The following is a 10,029-nucleotide window of genomic DNA, read 5'->3' as shown; positions in this document are numbered from 1 at the left end:
GTCAGTGCCCGAAGGTATCCAAAATTTAAGTACTCGTTGAGACTCACATCAACTGTCATAAAATTAGGTAACACCTCAGTTGTTTCTCATCCAAATACCAGTGGAGACAAAGATGTGATTGTTGAAAGAACGCATCTAAGCCTTAACTTTGTAATACATATTAGCCAAGTAATGGTGCAGGAGTATTTCGTAAAATTGTAGGGCGCCCGAAGGGCGCCTTATGTTCTAGTAACAAAAAAGCTCTCCATCAAACTGCAGCTTAAAGTAATCCTACGGCGATCGCAGGATCTGACGAGTGACAAGGACGAGCCACAGCCACCCCGCGTCTCGTGCTCCTCTGCTCGCTGCCCAACGAACGCCGCGTGTCGTGATCCTAATCCAGCGCCGGAATGCCCGAGGTGGCAGCACCCCCGCCGCTACCGCCGCTGTTGGCGGTGGCGAGCTCCCCGGCGTCTGCTGCGCTGCCGCGGGCGAGGCGGCGGCAGCAGCGGAGGGGGTGGCGGCGCCCGCGCGGGTTGCTGGTCTGGGGCGCCCTCGTGGCCTTCTTCTTCATCATGAACTGGTGGATGTTCTCTCGACTTCAGGACCCCTCGGCGCGCCCGCACTTTCGGCTGAGGCGCCATGCGCCCCGCGCGTCCGCCACTGCCAATTCGTCGCTCTTGACTCTGGTAATGCCGCGGTTGGCCTCCTTTACTGACTGATGAGTGTCTAGTAGCTATCATCCGTGAGGTTGATGTGACTAGTTTGCTGGAGCGATTGATATAGGGTGATGACTCCGTAGATTTCAAAGGGTTAGCTTAGCCAAGTGTGGTTGTGGCGTTTCTTACTTCCACTTCTCAATCTCCCTTGGTCTGTAAGTTAATTTGCTTTGGGGGAGATCAGGAATGTTTTTAAGCTGTGTTAATGTAAAAATACTGCTAAATTGTTCAGTTGCAATTGTGTAATTCTACATCTAGCTTTTAATTCAGGCTAAGTCTCCAGTAACAGTCTTCATGGCATGACATTATTATGTTATCTTGCACCTAAAGCCACACACACCCACTCTATTTCAAACTGTTGGGGAATAGAAAGGATTGAACCAGTGTCGGAAGCTCTATATAGGTGGGGTCTGTGGAAGGATAAACCAAGACAAGTCTTCTCTTTGCGAATACAGAGATACTTGCTTAGTGAGATAACTCTCACCTGCCCTTACTGTATCAGAATAAAACAGACTTAAATATTATTTTGACCTTCTATCTGTCAAAACATTGGCATGTTTGGGGCAGATGCATCAATAGTTTCATACTTCACCTGTCTTTTAGTACGATCCGGGTTTTATAGTAACTGATAATATACTGTATGGTAAATCAATGGTCAACTTTTGGTGTTTATGTACATTCTTTCTAATGCATGGTTTTTATTACTGAGATGTTTTAAGGAAGAGGTGGCTCGTGCTGCTAAGGGGAAGAGGGCACATACGGTTATGCTCACCCAGTTGCTCGCTTTGGCAAGCCATGCTTTGGCAGAGGTAACATTCATAAATGCAGCTACATGCTCTTTACATATTCTGAACTGGGCATATATTGCACATACATGCACATTGAATATGTCATTTGTAATGACAATGTGTAATGCTAATTACCTAGGCAGAAACCAGGCCTGAACCTAAGGATCTGTGGGAAGAGCCGATAAACGCTACTATGTGGAGACCGTGTTCTGATCAAAGGGATTGGAAAGCCTCAGGTAGTTGCTGATATATGTTACTCGATGTTATCGGTGTGCATTTATCTTGATAGTGGCATTGGTTTATTTGACATAGTTCCAGCATAGTGGCATTGGTTTATTTTTCATATTTCAAGCATACGTTTGATCCACTGCCTTGTTTCTTTCACATCTATTCTTCGTACATGAAGAGGGAACCAATGGGTACATCATGATCAGTGCGAATGGTGGCATAAACCAGCAAAGGGTTGCGGTGAGTAGTTCAGTAATCTACTAACATCCTTAACATTGCTGGCAATCTTAGCAAATCTGCTTGGAGAAGTAATTCATTTTTTTTGTGGGTGAATTTTTTTTGCAATTATGCCATTGATTTCAATCTTCTTTTTCCTTCTTCTGTTTAACAGATTTGTAATGCAGTTACAATCTCTCGGTTGCTCAATGCAACTCTTGTCCTCCCAAAATTCTTGTACAGTAATGTGTGGCTGGACAAAAGGTACACTTTTTTTTAAAAAAATACATCTGTCTTACCTTTAATGTTTCAGATAGCAATATAGCATATTTCAATGACTGATTATTATATTCTCCATAAATGATAAATTGAGTTCCATATCTTAGTCAGTTTGGCGATATATATCAGGAGGATTATTTTATCAAATATCTGAAATCTGATATTCAGATTGTAAAGGATCTTCCAGTAGAGCTGCAGTCATTAGACTTGGAGGCCATCGGTAGCCTTGTAAGTAGCTAATCTCAGTTTTGTCAGTTTTATAAAGTACGTTGGTAGAAAGATGAATTTGTAAGTGATTATTGTTTAACTTTTCGTCTGCAGGTTAATGATACAAATGTCATGAAAGAGGCAAAGCCCAGTTTATACGTAAAAAAAATACTGCCAATTTTACTGAGAAACAGAGTTGTTCACTTTATAGGATTTGGCAATCGCTTATCTTTTGACCCAATACCTTCTGACCTTCAGGTATTACTCCAACTAGTCACCTAACATAGGTTCATTTGGAACACTGAAATGTTCTCTTTAACATTATTTGGGTTGTCAAATTATTTTTTATATATCTGTATAATCTAATAAAATTGTGACAGTAGGAAAGCAATGTTTACAAGTCGGGCGACCAGCTGGTCGAGTGAGAGGGGCGACCAGGCGACTAATCGTGATTAGGGCGACGATTAGTCGACCTAATCGGTCCTGGTAACAGAGGGAAAGGGAAGGGAGAGCAAGTGCTACCTTCAGATGACGAGCTCATCTTCAATTCTTGACTAGCTGAGTAGCTGACAGACGCCGGAGCACTGACCCGCTGGACGACTGGAGCACTTGGAGGCTGGACCGCTGGAGCAGAGACGTTGGCAAGGATAGAGGAGAGGAGAGACGTCGGCAAGGACAGAGGAGAGGAGAGGAGTAGGGTTTTCTGGCGGCTGGGAAATGTTCTGGCGGCTGGAAGGGTCCTGGCGGCTGGGAGGGTTTTTGAAGGGGCGGCTACTGTAGATGGGCCAAAAACCAGAGGGAAGCCCAGTACCAAAAGTCCAAAACTGCAACGACCAAAAACGACCAGACAGTGCTCGACCAGACGACTAATCGCCCAAGTCGACGACTAGTCGGACGACTAGGACGACTAGAAACCCTAATCGTGTCGTCTTCCTAATCGCCCACTTCCAGGCGACCAGCCCGACTAATCGCGATTAATCGCGATTAGTCGGACGACTTGTAAACACTGTAGGAAAGTATTTTCCAAGACAAATCTACTGTGCAGTAACATGGCTGACCTATTTATGTATTTGTAAAGATATTGTTTGTCATAATAAAATATTTAACTGCACCTGTTCTAGACTTCTAGTATGCTCTTACTCCCACCGTCCCCAAATAAGTCTCCATCTTGCATTTCGAGGAGTCAACCAATCTCAACTTTAAGGAAGTTTATAGAAAAATAGTATCAAAATTTGTGTTAGAGTGTTGTTTACGTTTTTGTGTATACCTCCATCGTAATGGATCTTGGCCCACAACACTTAGCTATATATATTCACTCCCAACCCTGATTAGGGTTAGGGTTTCATTCTCCAATTTGGTACCAGAGCTAGGTTTAGTTTTTTCCTCTCTCCCTCCCTCCCTCCCACAGCCGCTGCTCCCCTATCTAGGGCTCCAAGCCGTCGGCACCCTCCCTGGCGCGGCGCCCCCAGGCCACCGGCGCTTGCCCCTGGCCGCCACCCCTTCTCCGCCGTCGGTCACCGGAGCCGTCGGCACCCTCCCTGGCGCGGCGCCCCCCTGCTGCGTGGTCCCTGCCGGCGACCCTCCCTGGGGGCGCCTATGCGGCGCCCCCAGGCCGCCGACGCTCGCCCCTGGCCGCCGTCGGCATCTCCTCTGTGGCCGAGCTCCTCCCTCCTCGCCGTTGGGCCTTTGCACCCGCCGGCGCACCGTCCGTTCCTGGCGCCGCTCTCCTTGTCGCCGGCGCGTCGCCCACCCCCAACGCCGGCGACCATCTCTGCCCCTTCTCGACCCCTCCTCCCTGCCGGCGGATCGCAACGCCCCCCACATCGCCTCCTCCTTCACCATCTTCTTCAGTCCCACCTCCAGATGTCCCCCTTCATCTACTGCGAAAATGTCAGTGCGGTCTACCTCTCCACCAATCCCGTGCAGCATCAGCGCACGAAACATGTGGAGATCAACCTGCACTTCATCTGCGAGCGTATCGCCGCCGGTGACGTTCGGGTTCTCAGCGTCCCCACCACGCTGCAGTTCGCCGACATCTTCACCAAGGGGCCTGCCGTCGAGCGTTTTTGCCGAGTTTTGCTCCAGTCTCAACATCTGTACATGATAGAGTTGAGACTGCGGGGCAAGGTTATTAAAACGACGAAACGTTGAAACGCTCATGGGTGAGTTTTAACTTTTAAACGGTTTAAACAAAGTTTAAACGTAGTTTTAAACAACATACGGAAATTTCAATATATCATAATTTCAGGCAATTATATCAAGTCAAATACTAAACAACCAACATAAGTTCACATAATAATATTGTGCAAAATGACATGTCCACAACCACATTACCACAATAACACAAGTTCAACTAATAGCAAGTCCTAGGAAAGTAGCGGCCTTGAAGTTATGTAGATGCACCGATGGCATGATCAACATGCTCCCATGTGAAAAGAGGGTCATCCCCAACAACAAATGAATTAGCTAACGGATCAACCCACTCATTGTCCCAATCAAAATCTTCAAGAACCAAAGGATCAAAGTTCTTCCCTTCTTCACGCAATTTTTGGAACCTAGCGGCCATCTTTTTATTGTATGAAACATACACTAAATCATTCAGTCTTTTGTGCTCTAGCCTGTTCCTTTTCTTGGTATGCATCTGCAAGAGACACTTGAGGATATCTTTGTATCCGCCCACAAGATGTTTCTTCACCCTCAGAATTCCTCCTTTAATCTGCCTCGGGCAAAGGGCGCATTGGATCAACTCTCGCTTGCTAGGCTCTACATAATAGGCATACTTCCTAGCCTGGATCATCAGATTTGGGTTTCCTTTTTGGATCTTTCAGTGGATCATATCCATCACTTCGTATTTGAGAGCCAGCTGCAGATGCTTCCGTGCTAAAATCAGCCATTTCTCCTCCAATCTATTCTGCGGGAGGCGGGGCGGACAGCGGGAGTGCGGGAGGCGGGGCTGGCAGCGGGCGGACAGCAGAGGTGGGGCTGGCGGCGCCGGACGGGCGGCGCAAGAGGGAGGATGCGGCGGCCTGGAGTGGCTGAGCACGGGGGGAGGAGGCGGCGGCCTGGAGCGGCTGAGCACGGGGGGAGGAGGCGGCGGCCTAGAGCGCGGCCTGGAGCCGTGGAGCGGCGGCCTGGAGCCCTGGAGTGCGGCGGCCTGGTGAGAGCGCAACCCTACCTGGGCGGGAATTAATTGGGCTGGGCCAAATTCTAGCAGCAGGCACATTAAACGCTCGAAACGCGGCGTTTCACTCTATACCGCGTTTAAACGTCAAAACGCAACGTTTAAACGACGTTAAACGACGTTTTACGACGAATCGTAAATCGTTTTACCGTTTCACTTCCTATTAGCGTTTTATAGTTTAAACGACGTTTAAACGTCGTTTTAACGTCGTTTTAATAAGCATGCTGCGGGGGATGTTAGAGTGTTGTTTACGTCTCTGTGTATATCTCCATTGTAATAGTCCTTGGCCCGCAACACACATATATATATTCACTCCCAACCCTGATTAGGGTTAGGGTTTCATTCTCCAACTATTTGTATCACCAAAATTCAAAATGTGTTTACTATTAAAATATATGACGTAATTAACCTAATGATGTTTATCCGGTATCACAATATTAGTACTTTTTTTGTATATATTTGGTCAAAATTGAGATTGTTTGACATCTTGAATTGCAAGATGGGGACTTAGATTGGGATGGAGTACTTTTTACTGGAGGAGTTGCCATATTGTGCTGATTGCTACCAATAGTATTTATCCACATATCAGATTTTGTAGTTTTCTTGAATTGTTCCCAACGATGATGTGTTTACCCTCTTAATGAGATAGGAAATTGTTATTTTGGTATCATTTTTTAGAATCGTGTACTACTCTAGTGTTACTTACTTGATGATCTGTCAAGGTATGATTATTTGACACTAAACTCTATGACGCATTTACACTTTCTGGGACAGGAAATGGTTATTTTGGCATCAGTGTTATAGAATCCTTCAGTATACTAATCTAACCTATATGATGAACTGTCAAGATATGACTCAGCTGATAGTACTACAGATGAATATTCGTTACTGTGCTGCTGTTTTCTTCTCTTTGTTCCGTTCCTTCCTTAAGGAAAAAATATCAAGTGCATGTTCTAACTGTATGGGTACTGTTCCACAGAGATTGCGATGCAGATGTAATTTTCACGCTCTTCGTTTTGTACACAAAATTCAAGAAACTGGTGCAGTTCTTGTAGAGAGGTTGCATGGCCACAGGGCCTCTTCGTCACCTTTGAAGGATAATCTTTTAGGCCAGTTTGCTATCAAGTCTGACCCCAGTACGAACAAGAGTGACGCATCCAAATATCTGGCTGTTCATCTCCGGTTTGAGATTGATATGGTTGCATACTCATTGTGTTACTTTGGTGGTGGCAAAGATGAGGAAGACGAACTAGAAGCTTATCGCCAAATTCACTTTCCTGTTCTGTCAGAACTCAAGAAGACGACAAAGTAAGCAGTTCTGCATTGCATGACAATAAACCATATTAAAAAAAATGAGATCCTAATATTGATCTGTTGCTGCCTATTTTTCACCGACGAACATTTCTGACAGAACTATATCTTGTTAGGTTGCCGTCTGCTGCTTTGTTACGGTCTGAAGGCAAATGTCCCCTTGCACCTGAAGAGGCTGTGCTTATGCTTGCTGCTATTGGTTTCAAGCGCAGCACAAATATATACATTGCAGGTGCTGAAATTTATGGAGGGCAATATAGGATGGCTGCAATAAGTCGTCTTTATCCTGCTTTAGTAACTAAAGAAACCCTTCTGTCTCCATCAGAGCTTGAACCATTTAGGAACTTCTCATCTCAGGTAAATTTCCGTGAGATATCTCATATGATCTCTTCTTGCATGATTTAGGCAGAAAAGATTTGTAGACAGCGTTGCATGTAAAAACATCGAAAATAAGCACCCAAGTAGAAAATTCAGGCAGTAGCTACCTGATTATTTGTTTGTAGATTGACTGGATAGATTATGTCCAGAAATTGCTGTTACATGCAGAGGCTAGAACGTGAAATGTCAGAAAGTGCTAGTTTTATTTTCCGCTCTCAATTTATAGGTGATTCATGTGGGCAGCAAACCAGTAACAGAAGTGCTGATTTTATTTTCTGCTCTCAATTTAGATTTAATTCATTCATATGAGCAGCAAACCGTAAGAATGACATGAAGGATAAGAAAATGCTTGTGACATTTGCTAATTTACATTGTGAACTATGGATTTGCTTAATTAATTATTTTCTCTGTGCTTCTCTGGTTTGCAGTTGGCAGCCCTAGACTTCATTGCATGTGCAGCTGCCGATGCATTTGCTATGACTGACCCAGGAAGTCAATTCTCTTCTCTTGTTCAAGGTTACCGCATGTACTATGGTGGTGGGAACTTTCCCACAATAAGGCCAAACAAGCGCCGGCTAGCCAGCATACTTGTGAAGAATGCCACGATTGAGTGGAATGAATTTGAAAGTAGAGTAAGGAAACTCATACAGCAAACTAAGCAAGTTCATGAGAGGCCTGTTGCAAGAAGCATATTTAGACATCCACGATGTCCAGAATGCATGTGCAGAACAGAGCACTAATATTTTGATAGTTTCTTGTATCTATACCAACAGTTGTTTTTTCAGAAGAAAGACTACCAATTAGATCGCCAAAGGTAGTTCTTTTGTGCTCCCGCTGAAATCTGGATAGATCTCTTGCCCTTGAACTACTTTGGAATCAAACTGTACAAAAGAAAATATAATGATTGAGCCCTTGTTTGTATCAGAGAAGCAATATAGCTGACTAGCTCATCAATTATCTTACTGCTATGGTCTACTGCTAGGCATCATGTTGGATTTGGGGTATTTGGCAGAACTTTGTCTCATGTTTGATGGAAGTAGACCAGGGACTAAATTGATTGGGGTCAGCTAAACCATTCTGTGAATGAAGGTGCATCATCTGCAGCTGACTGTGGAAGTAATATGTTGACAAAACTGAGCAACAACATTCTTATTGTTGCTTGCCTAAATTCTACTCAGGTTACCATTCAACAAATCAAGCTGCCAGAGTTCTGCCAACCTTGTATTGCCATCTCCATTGTTGCTATCGTGCTCCGGCTGAAATCTGAATATATCTGTTGCCCTTGAACTACTTTGGAATCAAACTGTAAAAAAGAAAATACGGTGATTGGGCTCTTGTTTGTGTCAGAGAAGCAATGTAGCTGACTAGCTCATCCATTATCTTACTGCTATGGTCTACTGCTAGGCATCATGTTGGATTTGGAGTATTTGGCAGAACTTCGTCTCATGTTTGATGGAAGTAGACCAGGGACTAAATTTTGCACCTCGATAACAATGCTGCCATATTTTTGATTGGGGTCAGCTAAACCATTCTGTGAATGAAGGTGCATCATCTGCAGGTGAATGTGGAAGTAATATGTTGACCTAACTGAGCAACAACATTCTTATTGTTGCTTGCCTCAATTCTACTCGGGTTACCATTCAACAAATCAGGCTGCCAGAGTTCTGCCAACCTTGTATTGCCATCTTCATTGTTGCTATCGTGCCAGGTGGCATCTTGATTCCTTTTTTAACCATTCTTTTGTTCATTGTACCATAAGAGACGCATATAGTTAGGTTTTAAGTTTATCCCAACTGAAAGGTTTCATTATCAACGAGAGAAATGTTCCTTTTTGTGCAATCTTTATATGTGCTCATCCAACGGCACTTGTATACTAATGTTTTGGCTATTTTTTTTGTTTCCAAATTTTCTTTGGCAATGCCCTGAAACTGTGAATGAACTCACTCAGACTCTGATTCGCAGAGCGATGCTCAGAACCACCTGATCTCTGGTGTTGTAATGAATGTTGTTGGAAGGCATTTTGTATGGAAACCTTTGGATTGCTAGTTACAGTTCTGATCTGAAATAAAGCCTGATCTCCGGGGAGTCACATTTGACGTGTTCCATACTTCGATGACTACTGCTAAAGATCAGCATTGCATAACATCATGATGCTTAAACTATCTACAACAGATTTCCTATCTCACCGTTTATTTCAAACTTTATTCTATAAATAATGTTAAACAGTGTTATCTATAGTTCCGCGTCCACTATTTTACACTACTTCAACTAGTTAAAGTCCTTAAAGAAGCTATTACTTTAACTAGTTAAAGAAGCTATTGCTCCTTAATTTGTACTCCTTCTGTCCTAATATACAGTTCGTTCTAGGTCTTTTTTTGTCTATATTCAAACAGAAAACAATGAATCTAGACATATATATAAATACACATACAACAAATATTGTAGGAATCTTTTAACATCGCAAAACGAATACTATTTTAACTAGTTAAAGAAGCTATTGCTCATTAATTTGTACTCCCTCTGTCTCAATATACAGTTATAGGTCTTTATTTTTTTTGTCCATATTCAAATGAAAAACAATAAATCTAGGCACATATATAAATACACAGACATCATATATTATATTAATCTTTTAACATACTAAATTGAATACTATTTTAGGACATAGGGAGTATATAGTATCATAAGATGAACAATAATTGACTATTGTGGCAAATCGACTTGTTGACCAACGCAAAGAAGC

At 43.5% G+C, this 10,029-nt stretch overlaps 1 protein-coding gene across 1 annotated transcript; it reads left to right on the top strand.

Annotated features, from left to right (window-relative positions):
• Nucleotides 1-283: 283 nt before the first annotated feature.
• LOC103637799 (O-fucosyltransferase family protein) lies at nucleotides 284-9,176 on the top strand. Its single transcript, XM_008660846.4, has 10 exons — nucleotides 284-668; nucleotides 1,418-1,507; nucleotides 1,626-1,722; nucleotides 1,893-1,954; nucleotides 2,106-2,194; nucleotides 2,317-2,437; nucleotides 2,531-2,674; nucleotides 6,577-6,905; nucleotides 7,025-7,265; nucleotides 7,715-9,176. Exons 1-10 carry the CDS (start codon nucleotides 390-392, stop codon nucleotides 8,024-8,026), a joined length of 1,764 nt encoding a protein of 587 aa, XP_008659068.1. The 5' UTR covers nucleotides 284-389; the 3' UTR covers nucleotides 8,027-9,176.
• Nucleotides 9,177-10,029: the final 853 nt, after the last annotated feature.

The sequence above is a fragment of the Zea mays genome, chromosome 9 (assembly GCF_902167145.1).
Source record: "Zea mays cultivar B73 chromosome 9, Zm-B73-REFERENCE-NAM-5.0, whole genome shotgun sequence".
Taxonomy (NCBI): Eukaryota; Viridiplantae; Streptophyta; class Magnoliopsida; order Poales; family Poaceae; genus Zea; species Zea mays.
The sequence above is the reverse complement of the archived record's forward strand: the minus strand, read 5'-3'. Positions and strand labels throughout refer to the sequence as shown.

What these genes read in the sequence shown, in the direction of transcription:
- LOC103637799 (XM_008660846.4), top strand. Translation starts at nt 390, where the DNA reads ATGCCCGAGGTGGCAGCACCCCCGCCGCTACCGCCGCTGTTGGCGGTG. An exon ending in TGGAGGCCATCGGTAGCCTT is followed by an intron (nt 2,438 to 2,530) that starts GTAAGTAGCTAA and finishes TTTCGTCTGCAG; the next exon opens with GTTAATGATACAAATGTCAT. An exon ending in TTAGGAACTTCTCATCTCAG is followed by an intron (nt 7,266 to 7,714) that starts GTAAATTTCCGT and finishes TCTGGTTTGCAG; the next exon opens with TTGGCAGCCCTAGACTTCAT.